The 19706-nt window shown below is 43.2% G+C and overlaps 1 protein-coding gene across 1 annotated transcript in view; it reads right to left on the bottom strand.

Annotated features, from left to right (window-relative positions):
- ogg1 (8-oxoguanine DNA glycosylase) overlaps positions 1–19346 on the bottom strand; it is a 30403-nt gene extending 11057 nt beyond the window's left edge. The window contains exons 1-6 of the mRNA XM_079530791.1: positions 19098–19346; positions 14185–14269; positions 12109–12234; positions 11040–11184; positions 9089–9227; positions 7873–8055 (exon numbers count right to left, since the gene is read on the bottom strand). Coding sequence (XP_079386917.1) covers positions 7873–8055; positions 9089–9227; positions 11040–11184; positions 12109–12234; positions 14185–14269; positions 19098–19125 — 706 coding nt within the window. The 5' untranslated portion in view covers positions 19126–19346. The remainder of the gene's footprint in view (positions 1–7872; positions 8056–9088; positions 9228–11039; positions 11185–12108; positions 12235–14184; positions 14270–19097) is intronic.
- Positions 19347–19706: the final 360 nt, after the last annotated feature.

Below are 19706 nucleotides of genomic sequence, written 5' to 3'. Positions count from 1 at the left end.
CCTCCACACCTACCCCTAAATATAATAACACAGTTAAACCTCCCTGAGACTGGCCTCCACACCTACCCCTAAATATAATAACACAGTTAAACCTCCCTGAGACAGGCCTCCACACCTACCCCTAAATATAATAACACACAGTTAAACCTCCCTGAGACAGGCCTCCACACCTACCCCTAAATATAATAACAGTTAAACCTCCCTGAGACAGGCCTCCACACCTACCCCTAAATATAATAACACACAGTTAAACCTCCCTGAGACTGGCCTCCACACCTACCCCTAAATATAATAACACACAGTTAAACCTCCCTGAGACTGGCCTCCACACCTACCCCTAAATATAATAACAGACAGTTAAACCTCCCTGAGACTGGCCTCCACACCTACCCCTAAATATAATAACACACAGTTAAACCTCCCTGAGACTGGCCTCCACACCTACCCCTAAATATAATAACACAGTTAAACCTCCCTGAGACTGGCCTCCACACCTACCCCTAAATATAATAACACACAGTTAAACCTCCCTGAGACAGGCCTCCACACCTACCCCTAAATATAATAAAATACAGTTAAACCTCCCTGAGACTGGCCTCCACACCTACCCCTAAATATAATAACACAGTTAAACCTCCCTGAGACTGGCCTCCACACCTACCCCTAAATATAATAACACAGTTAAACCTCCCTGAGACAGGCCTCCACACCTACCCCTAAATATAATAACACACAGTTAAACCTCCCTGAGACTGGCCTCCACACCTACCCCTAAATATAATAACACACAGTTAAACCTCCCTGAGACAGGCCTCCACACCTACCCCTAAATATAATAACATACAGTTAAACCTCCCTGAGACTGGCCTCCACACCTACCCCTAAATATAATAACACAGTTAAACCTCCCTGAGACTGGCCTCCACACCTACCCCTAAATATAATAACATACAGTTATACCTCCCTGAGACAGGCCTCCACACCTACCCCTAAATATAATAACACAGTTAAACCTCCCTGAGACTGGCCTCCACACCTACCCCTAAATATAATAACACAGTTAAACCTCCCTGAGACTGGCCTCCACACCTACCCCTAAATATAATAAAATACAGTTAAACCTCCCTGAGACTGGCCTCCACACCTACCCCTAAATATAATAACACAGTTAAACCTCCCTGAGACTGGCCTCCACACCTACCCCTAAATATAATAACACAGTTAAACCTCCCTGAGACTGGCCTCCACACCTACCCCTAAATATAATAACACACAGTTAAACCTCCCTGAGACTGGCCTCCACACCTACCCCTAAATATAATAACACACAGTTAAACCTCCCTGAGACTGGCCTCCACACCTACCCCTAAATATAATAACAGACAGTTAAACCTCCCTGAGACTGGCCTCCACACCTACCCCTAAATATAATAACACACAGTTAAACCTCCCTGAGACAGGCCTCCACACCTACCCCTAAATATAATAACACAGTTAAACCTCCCTGAGACTGGCCTCCACACCTACCCCTAAATATAATAACACACAGTTAAACCTCCCTGAGACAGGCCTCCACACCTACCCCTAAATATAATAAAATACAGTTAAACCTCCCTGAGACTGGCCTCCACACCTACCCCTAAATATAATAACACAGTTAAACCTCCCTGAGACTGGCCTCCACACCTACCCCTAAATATAATAACACAGTTAAACCTCCCTGAGACAGGCCTCCACACCTACCCCTAAATATAATAACACACAGTTAAACCTCCCTGAGACTGGCCTCCACACCTACCCCTAAATATAATAACACACAGTTAAACCTCCCTGAGACAGGCCTCCACACCTACCCCTAAATATAATAACATACAGTTAAACCTCCCTGAGACTGGCCTCCACACCTACCCCTAAATATAATAACACAGTTAAACCTCCCTGAGACTGGCCTCCACACCTACCCCTAAATATAATAACATACAGTTATACCTCCCTGAGACTGGCCTCCACACCTACCCCTAAATATAATAACACACAGTTAAACCTCCCTGAGACAGGCCTCCACCCCTACCCCTAAATATAATAACACACAGTTAAACCTCCCTGAGACAGGCCTCCACACCTACCCCTAAATATAATAACACAGTTAAACCTCCCTGAGACTGGCCTCCACACCTACCCCTAAATATAATAACACAGTTAAACCTCCCTGAGACTGGCCTCCACACCTACCCCTAAATATAATAAAATACAGTTAAACCTCCCTGAGACTGGCCTCCACACCTACCCCTAAATATAATAACACAGTTAAACCTCCCTGAGACTGGCCTCCACACCTACCCCTAAATATAATAACACAGTTAAACCTCCCTGAGACAGGCCTCCACACCTACCCCTAAATATAATAACACACAGTTAAACCTCCCTGAGACAGGCCTCCACACCTACCCTAAATATAATAACACAGTTAAACCTCCCTGAGACAGGCCTCCACACCTACCCTAAATATAATAACACAGTTAAACCTCCCTGAGACAGGCCTCCACACCTACCCTAAATATAATAACACAGTTAAACCTCCCTGAGACAGGCCTCCACACCTACCCCTAAATATAATAACAGTTAAACCTCCCTGAGACTGGCCTCCACACCTACCCCTAAATATAATAACACACAGTTAAACCTCCCTGAGACAGGCCTCCACACCTACCCCTAAATATAATAACACAGTTAAACCTCCCTGAGACAGGCCTCCACACCTACCCCTAAATATAATAACACAGTTAAACCTCCCTGAGACAGGCCTCCACACCTACCCCTAAATATAATAACATACAGTTAAACCTCCCTGAGACTGGCCTCCACACCTACCCCTAAATATAATAACACAGTTAAACCTCCCTGAGACTGTCCTCCACACCTACCCCTAAATATAATAACACAGTTAAACCTCCCTGAGACTGGCCTCCACACCTACCCCTAAATATAATAACACAGTTAAACCTCCCTGAGACAGGCCTCCACACCTACCCCTAAATATAATAACACACAGTTAAACCTCCCTGAGACAGGCCTCCACACCTACCCCTAAATATAATAACATACAGTTAAACCTCCCTGAGACAGGCCTCCACACCTACCCCTAAATATAATAACACAGTTAAACCTCCCTGAGACTGGCCGCCACACCTACCCCTAAATATAATAACACAGTTAAACCTCCCTGAGACTGGCCTCCACACCTACCCCTAAATATAATAACACAGTTAAACCTCCCTGAGACTGGCCTCCACACCTACCCCTAAATATAATAACACACAGTTAAACCTCCCTGAGACTGGCCTCCACACCTACCCCTAAATATAATAACACACAGTTAAACCTCCCTGAGACAGGCCTCCACACCTACCCCTAAATATAATAACACAGTTAAACCTCCCTGAGACTGGCCGCCACACCTACCCCTAAATATAATAACAGTTAAACCTCCCTGAGACTGGCCTCCACACCTACCCCTAAATATAATAACACAGTTAAACCTCCCTGAGACAGGCCTCCACACCTACCCCTAAATATAATAACACAGTTAAACCTCCCTGAGACAGGCCTCCACACCTACCCCTAAATATAATAACACAGTTAAACCTCCCTGAGACAGGCCTCCACACCTACCCCTAAATATAATAACACAGTTAAACCTCCCTGAGACAGGCCTCCACACCTACCCCTAAATATAATAACACAGTTAAACCTCCCTGAGACAGGCCTCCACACCTACCCCTAAATATAATAACAGTTAAACCTCCCTGAGACTGGCCTCCACACCTACCCCTAAATATAATAACATACAGCTAAACCTCCCTGAGACAGGCCTCCACACCTACCCCTAAATATAATAACACACAGTTAAACCTCCCTGAGACTGGCCTCCACACCTACCCCTAAATATAATAACATACAGTTAAACCTCCCTGAGACAGGCCTCCACACCTACCCCTAAATATAATAACACACAGTTAAACCTCCCTGAGACAGGCCTCCACACCTACCCCTAAATATAATAACACACAGTTAAACCTCCCTGAGACTGGCCTCCACACCTACCCCTAAATATAATAACACACAGTTAAACCTCCCTGAGACAGGCCTCCACACCTACCCCTAAATATAATAACAGTTAAACCTCCCTGAGACTGGCCTCCACACCTACCCCTAAATATAATAACAGTTAAACCTCCCTGAGACTGGCCTCCACACCTACCCCTAAATATAATAACACAGTTAAACCTCCCTGAGACTGGCCTCCACACCTACCCCTAAATATAATAAAATACAGTTAAACCTCCCTGAGACTGGCCTCCACACCTACCCCTAAATATAATAACACAGTTAAACCTCCCTGAGACTGGCCTCCACACCTACCCCTAAATATAATAACACAGTTAAACCTCCCTGAGACAGGCCTCCACACCTACCCCTAAATATAATAACACACAGTTAAACCTCCCTGAGACTGGCCTCCACACCTACCCCTAAATATAATAACACAGTTAAACCTCCCTGAGACTGGCCTCCACACCTACCCCTAAATATAATAACACAGTTAAACCTCCCTGAGACAGGCCTCCACACCTACCCCTAAATATAATAACACACAGTTAAACCTCCCTGAGACAGGCCTCCACACCTACCCCTAAATATAATAACAGTTAAACCTCCCTGAGACAGGCCTCCACACCTACCCCTAAATATAATAACACACAGTTAAACCTCCCTGAGACTGGCCTCCACACCTACCCCTAAATATAATAACACACAGTTAAACCTCCCTGAGACTGGCCTCCACACCTACCCCTAAATATAATAACAGACAGTTAAACCTCCCTGAGACTGGCCTCCACACCTACCCCTAAATATAATAACACACAGTTAAACCTCCCTGAGACTGGCCTCCACACCTACCCCTAAATATAATAACACAGTTAAACCTCCCTGAGACTGGCCTCCACACCTACCCCTAAATATAATAACACACAGTTAAACCTCCCTGAGACAGGCCTCCACACCTACCCCTAAATATAATAAAATACAGTTAAACCTCCCTGAGACTGGCCTCCACACCTACCCCTAAATATAATAACACAGTTAAACCTCCCTGAGACTGGCCTCCACACCTACCCCTAAATATAATAACACAGTTAAACCTCCCTGAGACAGGCCTCCACACCTACCCCTAAATATAATAACACACAGTTAAACCTCCCTGAGACTGGCCTCCACACCTACCCCTAAATATAATAACACACAGTTAAACCTCCCTGAGACAGGCCTCCACACCTACCCCTAAATATAATAACATACAGTTAAACCTCCCTGAGACTGGCCTCCACACCTACCCCTAAATATAATAACACAGTTAAACCTCCCTGAGACTGGCCTCCACACCTACCCCTAAATATAATAACATACAGTTATACCTCCCTGAGACAGGCCTCCACACCTACCCCTAAATATAATAACACAGTTAAACCTCCCTGAGACTGGCCTCCACACCTACCCCTAAATATAATAACACAGTTAAACCTCCCTGAGACTGGCCTCCACACCTACCCCTAAATATAATAAAATACAGTTAAACCTCCCTGAGACTGGCCTCCACACCTACCCCTAAATATAATAACACAGTTAAACCTCCCTGAGACTGGCCTCCACACCTACCCCTAAATATAATAACACAGTTAAACCTCCCTGAGACTGGCCTCCACACCTACCCCTAAATATAATAACACACAGTTAAACCTCCCTGAGACTGGCCTCCACACCTACCCCTAAATATAATAACACACAGTTAAACCTCCCTGAGACTGGCCTCCACACCTACCCCTAAATATAATAACAGACAGTTAAACCTCCCTGAGACTGGCCTCCACACCTACCCCTAAATATAATAACACACAGTTAAACCTCCCTGAGACAGGCCTCCACACCTACCCCTAAATATAATAACACAGTTAAACCTCCCTGAGACTGGCCTCCACACCTACCCCTAAATATAATAACACACAGTTAAACCTCCCTGAGACAGGCCTCCACACCTACCCCTAAATATAATAAAATACAGTTAAACCTCCCTGAGACTGGCCTCCACACCTACCCCTAAATATAATAACACAGTTAAACCTCCCTGAGACTGGCCTCCACACCTACCCCTAAATATAATAACACAGTTAAACCTCCCTGAGACAGGCCTCCACACCTACCCCTAAATATAATAACACACAGTTAAACCTCCCTGAGACTGGCCTCCACACCTACCCCTAAATATAATAACACACAGTTAAACCTCCCTGAGACAGGCCTCCACACCTACCCCTAAATATAATAACATACAGTTAAACCTCCCTGAGACTGGCCTCCACACCTACCCCTAAATATAATAACACAGTTAAACCTCCCTGAGACTGGCCTCCACACCTACCCCTAAATATAATAACATACAGTTATACCTCCCTGAGACTGGCCTCCACACCTACCCCTAAATATAATAACACACAGTTAAACCTCCCTGAGACAGGCCTCCACCCCTACCCCTAAATATAATAACACACAGTTAAACCTCCCTGAGACAGGCCTCCACACCTACCCCTAAATATAATAACACAGTTAAACCTCCCTGAGACTGGCCTCCACACCTACCCCTAAATATAATAACACAGTTAAACCTCCCTGAGACTGGCCTCCACACCTACCCCTAAATATAATAAAATACAGTTAAACCTCCCTGAGACTGGCCTCCACACCTACCCCTAAATATAATAACACAGTTAAACCTCCCTGAGACTGGCCTCCACACCTACCCCTAAATATAATAACACAGTTAAACCTCCCTGAGACAGGCCTCCACACCTACCCCTAAATATAATAACACACAGTTAAACCTCCCTGAGACAGGCCTCCACACCTACCCTAAATATAATAACACAGTTAAACCTCCCTGAGACAGGCCTCCACACCTACCCTAAATATAATAACACAGTTAAACCTCCCTGAGACAGGCCTCCACACCTACCCTAAATATAATAACACAGTTAAACCTCCCTGAGACAGGCCTCCACACCTACCCCTAAATATAATAACAGTTAAACCTCCCTGAGACTGGCCTCCACACCTACCCCTAAATATAATAACACACAGTTAAACCTCCCTGAGACAGGCCTCCACACCTACCCCTAAATATAATAACACAGTTAAACCTCCCTGAGACAGGCCTCCACACCTACCCCTAAATATAATAACACAGTTAAACCTCCCTGAGACAGGCCTCCACACCTACCCCTAAATATAATAACATACAGTTAAACCTCCCTGAGACTGGCCTCCACACCTACCCCTAAATATAATAACACAGTTAAACCTCCCTGAGACTGTCCTCCACACCTACCCCTAAATATAATAACACAGTTAAACCTCCCTGAGACTGGCCTCCACACCTACCCCTAAATATAATAACACAGTTAAACCTCCCTGAGACAGGCCTCTGAGACAGGCCTCCACACCTACCCCTAAATATAATAACACACAGTTACATTTAAATTTTTTAATGATTATGGCAATTAATCACAGAATGTACTGAGAGACAGAGGCAGTGAAGCTGCTCTGTACATCTCCTTACAACAGTGTTTACCGGATTTTGCCGTTTGTGCAAAATAACTCCATAAAACCACCATTACCCTTTTCATGTCACGCACCCACTAGAGGGTGTTGGCGCACCACAGTTTGGGAACCCGTGGTCTAACGGTACCTGCCAGGGCCTCCCTGGAGGGACAGTCACAGCGCCACCCAGAGGCACAGCCTCTCCTAGCAGCCACCTACCTGCCAGGGCCTCCATGGAGGGGAAGTGGTAGTAGCTGGTTCCATCCAGGGTGGCGAGGGCAGCGCCACCCAGAGCCTGGCACAGCCTCTCCACCATGCCCTGGATACGAGAGATGTGGTTGTTGGACGTACAGATGAAGGAGAAGAGGCACTCTGTGGGGTCCTGGCGCAGCATCCTCACACCTGGTGGGACGATACACCATGTTAATAACACTCTGTGGGGTCCTGGCGCAGCATCCTCACACCTGGTGGGACGATACACCATGTTAATAACACTCTGTGGGGTCCTGGCGCAGCATCCTCACACCTGGTGGGACGATACACCATGTTAATGACTTCATACACACCTGGCAAAGAGACAATACACAATATCCCTTTATTCTCACACCTGGTAAATGGTGCATTTATACAGCACCTTTATCCAAGGCACCTTTACATAGATTGTGCATTACATTCACCCATCCACACACACATGCACACACCTTTACATAGATTGTGCATTACATTCACCCATCCACACACACATTCACACACCTTTACATAGATTGTGCATTACATTCACCCATCCACACACACATTCACACACCTTTACATAGATTGTGCATTACATTCACCCATCCACACACACATTCACACACCTTTACATAGATTGTGCATTACGTTCACCCATCCACACACACACCTTTACATAGATTGTGCATTACATTCACCCATCCACACACACACCTTTACATAGATTGTGCATTACATTCACCCATCCACACACACACCTTTACATAGATTGTGCATTACATTCACCCATTCACACACCTTTACATAGATTGTGCATACTCAGACAGACATGCATGTACACTTAAGGTGGCCTTACACTAGCCAATAATCGGGCATTTTTGACGCGCGATCGGCCTGATCAACATCAAGAATGTTTGATATTTGCTCTGCCCCCGCTCCGATTATCCTGTAGTGTGTGGTGCTATCAGATTATCCTGTAGTGTGTGGTGCTATCAGATTATCCTGTAGTGTGTGGTGCTATCAGATTATCCTGTAGTGTGTGGTGCTATCAGATTATCCTGTAGTGTGTGGTGCTATCAGATTTCAGATTGAAAAGAATCGGCTAGTGTAAGGCCACCTTAAGTGCATTTATTTTCCATACCTATGTTTGATTACTTTGTCTACTATCACTGACCAGTAACTGACCAGTAAAGATGTCACTGACCAGTAAAGATGTCTGCTATAATCCTGAAGTGTGGGTCAGCTGCTCTCCATTCTCTGTAGAGATCTTCCAGCTTCACGTCCAGCTGGAAGTAATCCTTCAGCAGGGAGACCAGCTCTGATGCTTCTCCATCTTCCTCTACCTGACATTTATAATTTAATCCAGAGCGATTTGCAGTAAGCAAGAACAACACATGGTAATACTGTACATCACATACATAGAAATAGTCACCAAGAATCATACGTAAGCTAAGAACCTAACAGTGGAATATCTATATAATGAAACTATGAGTCTACACTATAGAGTTTTGAAAAGAGGGAAGCACGCACAACTCCACTGTCTCAATCTCTTGGAACATTTTACCGGGTGCACGGTCAAGAAACACTTTTAGAAGAAGGAGAATACCAGCACTCACGGAGTCCTTTAAGGAGAATAGCAGCACTCACGGAGTCCTTTAAGGCACTTTATTGTTTCATCTTTACAAGGGAAAGGTAAGCTGCACGCAGCAACACAACGAACACGTTTCGGACAAGGCGAAGTGTCACATTTATACTGTCCGACAGTGCGACGTCCTCCCCTGTCCGGGTTGATACACACAACAACCAGCTAAACACATTAAATAGGATAAGTATGCTGCAAGCAGCACCACAACGAAAGTGCAAACATAATAGAGTCAACAACACAAGTTTAACGAAAATGTCACAATGTCCATAAGACTTCAGGAATGAATAAGGCACCCACTGCTGGTATCAGTCTTTAAGTCCAAGTTACAAATACATAATATATACAACATTAATAAATAGGTTCACAGGGCATCCTTAAAGAGGAGTTAATAAATAGGTTCACAGGGCATCCTTAAAGAGGAGTTAATAAATAGGTTCACAGGGCATCCTTAAAGAGGAGGGGAGAGTTAAGTACTCAGAAAGACTTCACATAGCAAATAGTAAACACACATGAAGTGCCAAAGAGGCTACAAACAGGCTTATTCTTAGTTGAAAATAAAGGTAGAGCAATACCCCTGTGAACCTATTTATTAATGTTGTATATTTGATGTATTTGTAACTTGGACTTAAAGACTGATACCAGCAGTGGGTGCCTTATTCATTCCTGAAGTGTTATGGACAAATATTGTGACATTTTCGTTAAACTTGTGTTGTTCACTTTATTATGTTTGCACTTTCGTTGTGGTGCTGCTTGCAGCATACTTATCCTATTGAATGTGTTTAGCTGGTTGTTGTGTGTATCAACCCGGACAGGGGAGGACGTCGCACTGTCGGACAGTATAAATGTGACACTTCGCCTTGTTTACAACATTTTCAACGCTGACGAAGGCCCTTGGCCGAAACGTGTTCGTTGTGTTGCTGCGTACAGCTTACCTTTCCCTTGTAAAGATGAAACAATAAAGTCCCTTAAAGGACTCCGTGAGTGATGTTTACATAAAATGCCATCTAAGTTACATAAGTTGAGCCTTTGCATACGTTTTGCTTTGCTACGGGCTAAGATGGAGTCTAAAGAGGTGGGTTTTCAGACTACGGCAGAAGATTGGGAGTGAGTCTGTAGTTCTGACTGCAATGGGAAGTTCATTCCATAGTTTAGATTGGGAGTGAGTCTGTAGTTCTGACTGCAATGGGAAGTTCATTCCATAGTTTAGATTGGGAGTGAGTCTGTAGTTCTGACTGTAATGTGAAGTTCATTCCATAGTTTAGATTGGGAGTGAGTCTGTAGTTCTGACTGTAATGTGAAGTTCATTCCATAGTTTAGATTGGGAGTGAGTCTGTAGTTCTGACTGTAATGGGAAGTTCATTCCATAGTTTAGATTGGGAGTGAGTCTGTAGTTCTGACTGTAATGGGAAGTTCATTCCATAGTTTAGATTGGGAGTGAGTCTGTAGTTCTGACTGTAATGTGAAGTTCATTCCATAGTTTAGATTGGGAGTGAGTCTGTAGTTCTCATACCTTCACTCTTAAAACAGGAAGAGGGTTTTCCTCAACCTTCACTCTGAACTTCTCCTCAGACGTGATTGGCTCCTTTAGTGGATCTGTAGCCTTCCTCTTCCTGCCAGCTTCCTGCTTCCTCTTCCTGCCAGCTTCCTCCTTCGGCCTGTGACACAATTATCACAGAAACACATTTATCTGTTGATAATCACAGTAGTGTTTTTTTATCATAAACGTCAATCGTTTCCGTGTTGAAAAATGTCCGTACATTTTCAAAAATACAACACATTACTTTGTGATGTGTTGCTAAGGACTAAATGTGTCAGTGATTTCTTTGCGTATTTATTACTAATTATTTGTCATTAAAACCTAAAAGGCAAACAGAAATACATTGTAACGATCCAATGTTCAAAGAAAACAAACAATAACCCTGTTCCTCTGTTTAGAGGCAGTCCCCAGCTAACCCTAACCCTCTTCCTCCTCCTCCTCCTCTTCATCTGTGTTGGTTTAAGGTTAGGGTTAGTCTAACCCTAAACCTCTTCCTCTGGGTTGGGTTAGGGTTAGCCTAACCCTGAACCTCTTCCTCCTCCTCCTCCTCCTCTGTGTTGGGTTAGGGTTAGGGTTAGCCTAACCCTGAACCTCTTCCTCCTCCTCTGTGTTGGGTTAGGTTTAGAGTTAGCCTAACCCTGAACCTCTTCCTCCTCCTCTGTGTTGGGTTAGGGTTAGGGTTAGCCTAACCCTGAACCTCTTCCTCCTCCTCTGTGTTGGTTCAGGTTTAGGGTTAGCCTAACCCTAAACCTGTTCCTCTGTGTGTTGGTTTAGGGTAAATGGGTTAGGCCGCATTTTCACGATTTTTCAAAAAAGCTCACTCGGTGGCGCGCTATGAGAGTGCTTCCACTAAGGAAAGTAGGCTTTCTAATGACACAACCCGCCTTTGTTTTGGTGAGAAGCAAAAACATTATTTTTTATTTACGCTAAAGACGAGAGGCTGGTCTGCGTTTATGTGAGCCCCGGAAGTCATCGGTAACATAGCTCTAAATGCAACGGCATTAGAGCTATGGATCAGAGCTACCTATTATGATATATGTACCTGCCAGCCCCATCCTCCTCTTCCTTCGTATAGGCGTGGTACCAGAGGGCGTGGTCAGTCTGGGTCAGAGTCCACACCCGTCCTCCCATCACTCCTGTCCAGTGGCCGTCCCCAGTCTCCCTCCATCTGATTGGTTAAGACAGTGATGGACACATGGATTGTGGAATATATATTAAGATTTTATGGAAAATGCTTCTGAACACATTAGTCAGAAATAAAATGAGTTAGTTTCCTGGTGGTGATAACTGTAAAGTTATACTTTGGTCAGGTGATAAATAACATGAGATTCTTATATTAACTGTAAAGTTATACTTTGGTCAGGTGCTCCACAAGGTTATAATAGTTTTGGTTAGTTAGTTTTGACTTTTTTTCCCTAATTCAGTTAGTTTTAGTTAGTTTTTAGAGCGGGTTTGTTAGTTTTTATTTAGTTTTCATTTTGGTGAAATGCTTAGTTTTAGTTTAGTTATAGTTTAGTTTTTTTCGTACTTTGGTTTATAGGATTAAAAAAGATCAGAGTAAGTATAAAGATCAGAGTAAGTATAAAGATCAGAGTAAGTATTGTGTAATAAAACCTCAAACAATATAGGCTACCATTTAAACATACATACTCAGCAACAAAAGTTCAGAAATGTAACTTTGGTCCTTTATTTCTCTACTTTGATAAAACCAATTGGTTTATGTTTTATATCATTTTAATCGTTGATCGTTGTCACCTGTATATACAACGAGGTATACGTATATGTAAGGATCGGGCATTCGTGGAATGAGCAACACAGCTAGGGTAGGTAGGGCCCCAAAAAATTGCCAAAATTGCAAATGGTTGGTATACCAACCCTTGCTTTGAGTTGCTTAGTGGATTGGATGATTGCACTATCCCACAGTAATAAGGAACAAACAACACTTGGTTCTGTTGGTCGCATGTACAGCCCGTACAGCACGCCCAAGCTGATCCCACAAGTGTTCAATTGGGTTGAGGTCTGGACTCACGGCAGGCCATTCCATCCTCTCCACTCCTACATTTTGGATTTAGGAGGTACTCTGTGATCCTGGCTCTGTGGGGGCGAGCGTTGTCATCCTGGAGGATGGCGTTCTTCAGATTCTGAAGATATGGGATCGCCGCTGGCTCCAGAATCTCACTGCATTGAGATTGCCTTTAATGATGACAAGTTCTGTCTTGCCCGTGAGAGAGATACTGTTCCATACCAAACCAAGCTGTTGTGGCAAGGGTGAATAAATACCAACCACTTGCCATTTTGGCAAATGTTTTGGGGGCGCTACCAACACATTTAGCTGTGTTGCTCATTCCACGAATGCCCGACCCTTATACAATAGGCCTATATACCCTTATACAATAGGCCTATATACCCTTATACAATAGGCCTATATACCCTTATACAATAGGCCTATATACCCTTATACAATAGGCCTATATACCCTTATACAATAGGCCTATATACCCTTATACAATAGGCCTATATACCCTTATACAATAGGCCTATATACCCTTATACAATAGGCCTATATACCCTTATACAATAGGCCTATATACCCTTATACAATAGGCCTATATACCCTTATACAATAGGCCTATATACCCTTCAGACGTGCTCCGCGTATTTTACCATCATCCTTTTCCACAAGGCACTTCCTTGCATCTCTCTTCAAGTAACATGCAGTCAGTTTCAGGCAGTGCAGAATGTAAACAAGCAATGTAAAACGTGGCTACATGCTGCCGTACGGTGCTGAAAACTGCCGTAAACCTTGTTGGAGAAATGAGGAAATTAATCGAATTAATTTAAAAGGTTAATATTATAAATATCCGAAAGGCATATAAATATTGATAAAAACTAAAACTACGGGTATTTTGTCTATAATTTCAGTTAGTTTTAGTTTGTTTTGTGAACACACAATACAGTTATAGTTTAGTTATTGGTTTTTATTTTTTTATTTTATTAGTTTCAGTTAACTACAATGTTTTTTTAATTCTAGTTTTCGTTTTTTAATTAGTTTACTATTATAACATTGGTGCTCCATGGTGATATTAACAGTATAGTTGGTCAGGTGTTTCTCACTCACCGGAAGGTCTGTCCGCAGCCCAGAGTCAGGTCCAGTCTGAGTTCTGACCGAGGACAGTTTATAGAACCCCACAGAGCCCTGGTTCCTGAAACAGGGATGATATGATATGATATATTACTTTATTGTCAGTTCGCACTGAAATTCGTTTTGCGACCCAGCGGCCTTGTATGCAATACATATACACATTTGACATAACACAGGACAAAAAATAAATAAATAAATAAAATACAGTTACATACATAGAGAACATAAGGGCAGAAAGCAATGTCCACAGCTCAGTCTAGTTCTGGCCAAAATCCTGATTAAGCCTGATTAAGTTGATTGATGGACAAAAGACCTCTTCAGTCTGACCTTATTGTATGCTGGAACACCATATCTCCTTCCTGAAGGCAGCAACCTATACTCTCCATACAAGACATGGCTAGTATTAGAGGTGATATTCCTTGCTAACCTTAGGATGCTGTTATCATACGTGGATGTATAGAGCCTCTGAAGTGGTTGTCCAACAATCTTTGAACAAATGTTTAGTTGTTGCAGCATCTGTGACTTTAAGGCTACAGACAAGCATCCATACCAGGTGGTACTACAGTACTGAAGAACACTCATAATAACAGAAGTGAAAAACAAAAGAAGAATCCGTCTACTAGCACCAAAGGATCTTAAACGGCGAAGGAAATAGATTCTTTGCTTTGTTTTCTTACACACTGATTCAGTCTGATCTTTCCACGACAGTAGGTGATCTATTTCTACTCCTAGATATTTATATGAACATACCTGGTTGATCTGTTCACTATGAATAGTGATGGGGGATCTGTGTGTCTCTAGAGGTGCACCAAAAATAAAAACATTTTTTGTGTTAATGATGAGAGCGTTGTTATCACTCCATTCAACCACTTTATTTACTCTGTGTTGGTGCAGTCCAGGATCACTGGAACGATCTAGAAGAGAAATTAAAGTTGTATCATCTGAGTACTTTAGAATGTACTGATCTAGTGTGTCGGTGCGACAATCAGACAGACATTCCTCAGTACGACAGCTGTCAGTATAAAGGGTGAAAAGTACAGCTGAGCTTACACACCCCTGGGGGGCCCCAACATTCGTAGTTAATGCTGAAGAGAGGCTTGTGTTCACTTTCACCCTCTGTACTCTGTTAGTAAGAAAGGAAGCATACCAGTGAATTAAGTATGGATTCAGTTCCAACTGTACCATCTTTGACACTAGTATGTCAGACTGTATTGTATTGAAAGCTGAAGAGAAGTCTAAGAACAGCACCCTTGCATAATTCTTATTTGACTTATCTAGGTGTTTCGTAATTAGGTGGACCAGTGTGACAACCGCATCCTCTGTGCCGCAACCCTTTTTATAAGCAAACTGACAGGGGTCGAATTTATCTTTGGTTATACTAACAAGATGTTGTAAAAGTATTCTTTCAAGTGATTTCATAATCACTGAAGTGAGGGCTATGGGTCTATAATCCTTATGTTCTTTTGGACATTGGATTTTGGGTAATGGCTTTATGTGTGAGGTTTTCCAAGACAGAGGAATTGGGTGTGTGTCTACAGAGGTTTGAAATATTGGTTGCCACACTGGGGCCAACTCAGATGCAAAATTCTTAAGGAGGCTTTCCTTGTGTTAGTACACTGAAACACTTTCCTGACATCCTCTTCTGTGATGATGATTCTGTCTGAGGGGGCAGGTGTTACAGCCTTAAGTATATCAGTGCACTTATAAGAATTGTCCAGTGATTCGAATCTGGCAAAGAAAGTGTTTAGGTCGTCAGCAAGGCCAGGTTCATTGTCTGTCGTGATATGTTTGGTTGGGGCTGACATTCCTGTCATAGATTTCATTGTGTCCCATACCTTTTTATGATTGTTAGTCCTGAACACATTCTCTAGACGCTGGCCATGTGCCAATTTTGCCTGCCTCATTTTGTTTTTTAGCTTTTTTTCTGTAACTTTCAGTGCACTGAGATCTTTGTTTATGAAGGCTGTTTTCCTTTCATTTATTACCTCTTTTATATCCTTGGTCACATATGATTTATTATTTGGGTAGATTTTTATCTCCTTTTTCGGAACAACCAAATCGACACAGAAATTAATGTAATCATTTGTGACCTTAGTGATTTCATCCAATGAACCATTTCCAAAAGTGTCCCAGTCGGTCCAGTCCAGGCATGCTTTTAGTTGTTCCCTGCTTTAGTTTGTCCATGTCCTAACTATTTTCTTTTCCAGCTTCCCCCTCTTTAGTTTTGACTTGTAAACTGGAGTTAAGCACACAACATTATGATCAGAGGTCTCTATAGGTGGCCCAACCTTGGCTACAAAAGCATTTGCAATGTTCACATAGCACTTGTCCAGAATGTAATTTTTCCTTGTTGCATCCTTTACATATTGTTCGAATCCAGGCAACACAGTGTCCAAATAACACTGGTTCAGATCTCCAAGCACGATGGCTGGTGCCTCTGGGTACTGGTTCAGATCTCCAAGCACGATGGCTGGTGCCTCTTGGTACTGCAGTTGAAGTTCATGTACACAGTCAGCAATGTTTTTTGCTGCTTGTATAGCTCTTCCTGGCCCTTTTGGGGGCACATAAACGACAAACAGTAGAATGCAACCAAATTCGCGGGGCAGGTAAAATGGTCTTAAAGTCATGCCCAGGATCTCTACGTTAGGATCGTCACATATCCTAACTTTGACAGAGTAGGCTCGACACCAGAGATCATTGATGTATACACAAACACCTCCGTAACCGCCCCCTCCTCCCCTGTCAAGTCGCACCAGAGTGAATCCGGGGACTTCATAGAGTGAGTCTGGTTTAGATGGCTTTAACCAGCTTTCGGTGAAACACAACAATGATGCCTCACGGAAATCATGACTGTACCTTGTGTTTAGTCGATACACTTAATTGTTTTAGCTCATGCTCATTTGATTTAGCTATTTTGTCTCATCTGTTTAAGGAAATAGGTAGCTGATATATTGCACTTTTACCTTAGCACTAGGTATACTCTTGGTTGCTTGTTTTTGCAGAAAATGCACTAAAGACTTCTGGTGATTAGTAGTTTTTGTTCCCTACCTATGTTGAATACACTTATTGTAAGTCGCTTTGGATAAAAGCGTCTGCTAAATGACTGTAATGTAATGTAATGTATGTCCGTATCGTGTCGATTTTGTTGTGTAAGCTGCGCACGTTGGCCAGAACGATAGAAGGTAACGGGGGGCGGGTGAATCTCCTCCGTAGACGATTCCGAATACCTGCTTTTTTCCCTCGTTTCTTCCTCCTTTTATGTCGGATCAACTCCACCGGGATGTTATCCAACAGACAGACGTGGCTTGGATCTGCTGTATTCCGGTCCCTCGGCTCCGGTCGTAGTGCCAGCAGTGCATCTCGGCTCCGGTCGTAGTGCCAGCAGTGCATCTCGGCTGTACACAGAATAGCCTGGGCGCTGTCACTTCTTCCTGCCACCGCTTTGTGTTGAGCTGAGTGAAAAGTTCGACCGAGCAGCATCTTCCACAGGATCCAATGATCCACAGGACCAGCAGAGCAGCATCTTCCACAGGATCCAATGATCCACAGGACCAGCAGAGCAGCATCTTCCACAGGATCCAATGATCCACAGGACCAGCAGAGCAGCATCTTCCACAGGATCCAATGATCCACAGGACCAGCAGAGCAGCATCTTCCACAGGATCCAATGATCCACAGGACCAGCAGAGCAGCATCTTCCACAGGATCCAATGATCCACAGGACCAGCAGAGCTATTTCCAAAGCTCTCATTTTACACCTCTCATATGTATCAACTTACATAAGCACGCGGACAAAAAAGACGAAAACTAGACTAAAAACATTAAGGCATACAAGGCACGCTGAGCCGCAGTGCTGCCGCTGTGCAGCGCACCGTCAAGCAAAAAAAGAGATTATGGGACACAAGGACAGTTTATAGAACCCCACAGAGCCCTGGTTCCTGAAACAGGGATGGGACAATGAAGTTAGCCTGGCTAATAATAAGGCAGATTTGCGTCTGGCTTATTAGCCAGACTACAATGAAGTAGCCTGTCCTGTCCTATGTCCTGTGTCATGTCCTATGTCCTGTGTCCTATGTCCTGTCCTATGTCCTGTGTCCTATGTCCTGTGTCCTTGGGGCGACTGTGGCTCAGGAGGTAGAGCAGGTCGTCCAATGATCCATGGGTCGGCGGTTCGAATCCCGGCTCCTCCTGTCTACATGTCGAAGTGTCCTTGGGCAAGACACTGAACCCCAAATTGCTCCCGATGTGCTGGTTGGTACCTTGCATGGCTTCCGCCACAATCGGTGTATGCATGTGTGTGTGTGAATGGGTGAATGTAATGCACAATCTATGTAAAGCGCCTTGGATAAAGGCGCTATATAAATGCACCATTTACCATTTATCATGTCCTATATCCTGTGTCCTACTCACACATTGGTTTTACCAACTAAAATACTATAATACCTAATATTATAGTATATTTATATTATAATAATACAAACTAAAAGTAGCTATAATACCACATGATAAACACTACCAACTAGCCTAAATGCTATGAATTAAAAACGAGTACAAGTACAAAAGTATTGTAGGCCTACCAAAAATAGTAAATAAATGAAATAAAATGAATGAATGAATAACAGAGTGTACGTTGTGAAATAATATACATCTGCAAAGTAACTGCATGGTCACTAAAGTTTTCAAATAATTGAAATGGAGTAAAAAAATACAATATTTGCCCCTGAGATGTAGTGGAGTATAAACTATATAAAGTATCTTGTAATTAAGTACAGTAAAGTCAAACTGAGTAATATTTGCATCCTTACTCCTGACAACAGAGCATGTTACTCCATAGAGACATGAGTAATATTATTATTATTATTATTATATAGTATTATATCCTTACTGACCTGCAGACAACAGAGCATGTCTGGCCATGTTGTGTTTCTATGACAATAACACTGAGGAGATGAAGTCACTTTAATTATTATTATTCTCACGTCTCAAACTCACTGAGTAACAAAGTTAACAGACTACACTACTGTACTAATCCACTGAGTAACAAAGTTAACAGACTACACTACTGTACTGATTCACTGAGTAACAAACATCCGCAGATGTCGTACAGATATCTATACTTTAACTATAGCAACAAACACTAAAACCATAGAGTATATATATAATAGAGACTGAACTAGCGCGAAGCTCCGCCCCCCCAGCTATTCATGTCAGTGGAAGTTGCTCAGTGGCGTTTTGAAGCACCCGGAAGACTGCCGGAAGTCCCTCCCAGGACCTCAACTTTGAGGTCCTGAGTGACGTAGGGCAACTGAGCGCTCAACGTTAAAGCCCAGCTGCACGGGGTTTCCCGGTCATGAATCCACGGGTCCGCCTGTAGTCCCTCGTCCTACCACTAGGACCTAGAGCTTCAACGTTGGAAAGCCTGCCTGCCCCCTTGACTAAAACTAGTAAAACACTGGGCTGTGGTTGTTGTGGAGGCCGCCATGTTTGTAGTCCGTTTC

This window comes from Electrona antarctica, assembly GCF_951216825.1.
Source record: "Electrona antarctica genome assembly, contig: scaffold_56, whole genome shotgun sequence".
Classification (NCBI taxonomy): domain Eukaryota; kingdom Metazoa; phylum Chordata; class Actinopteri; order Myctophiformes; family Myctophidae; genus Electrona; species Electrona antarctica.
The sequence above is the reverse complement of the archived record's forward strand: the minus strand, read 5'-3'. Positions and strand labels throughout refer to the sequence as shown.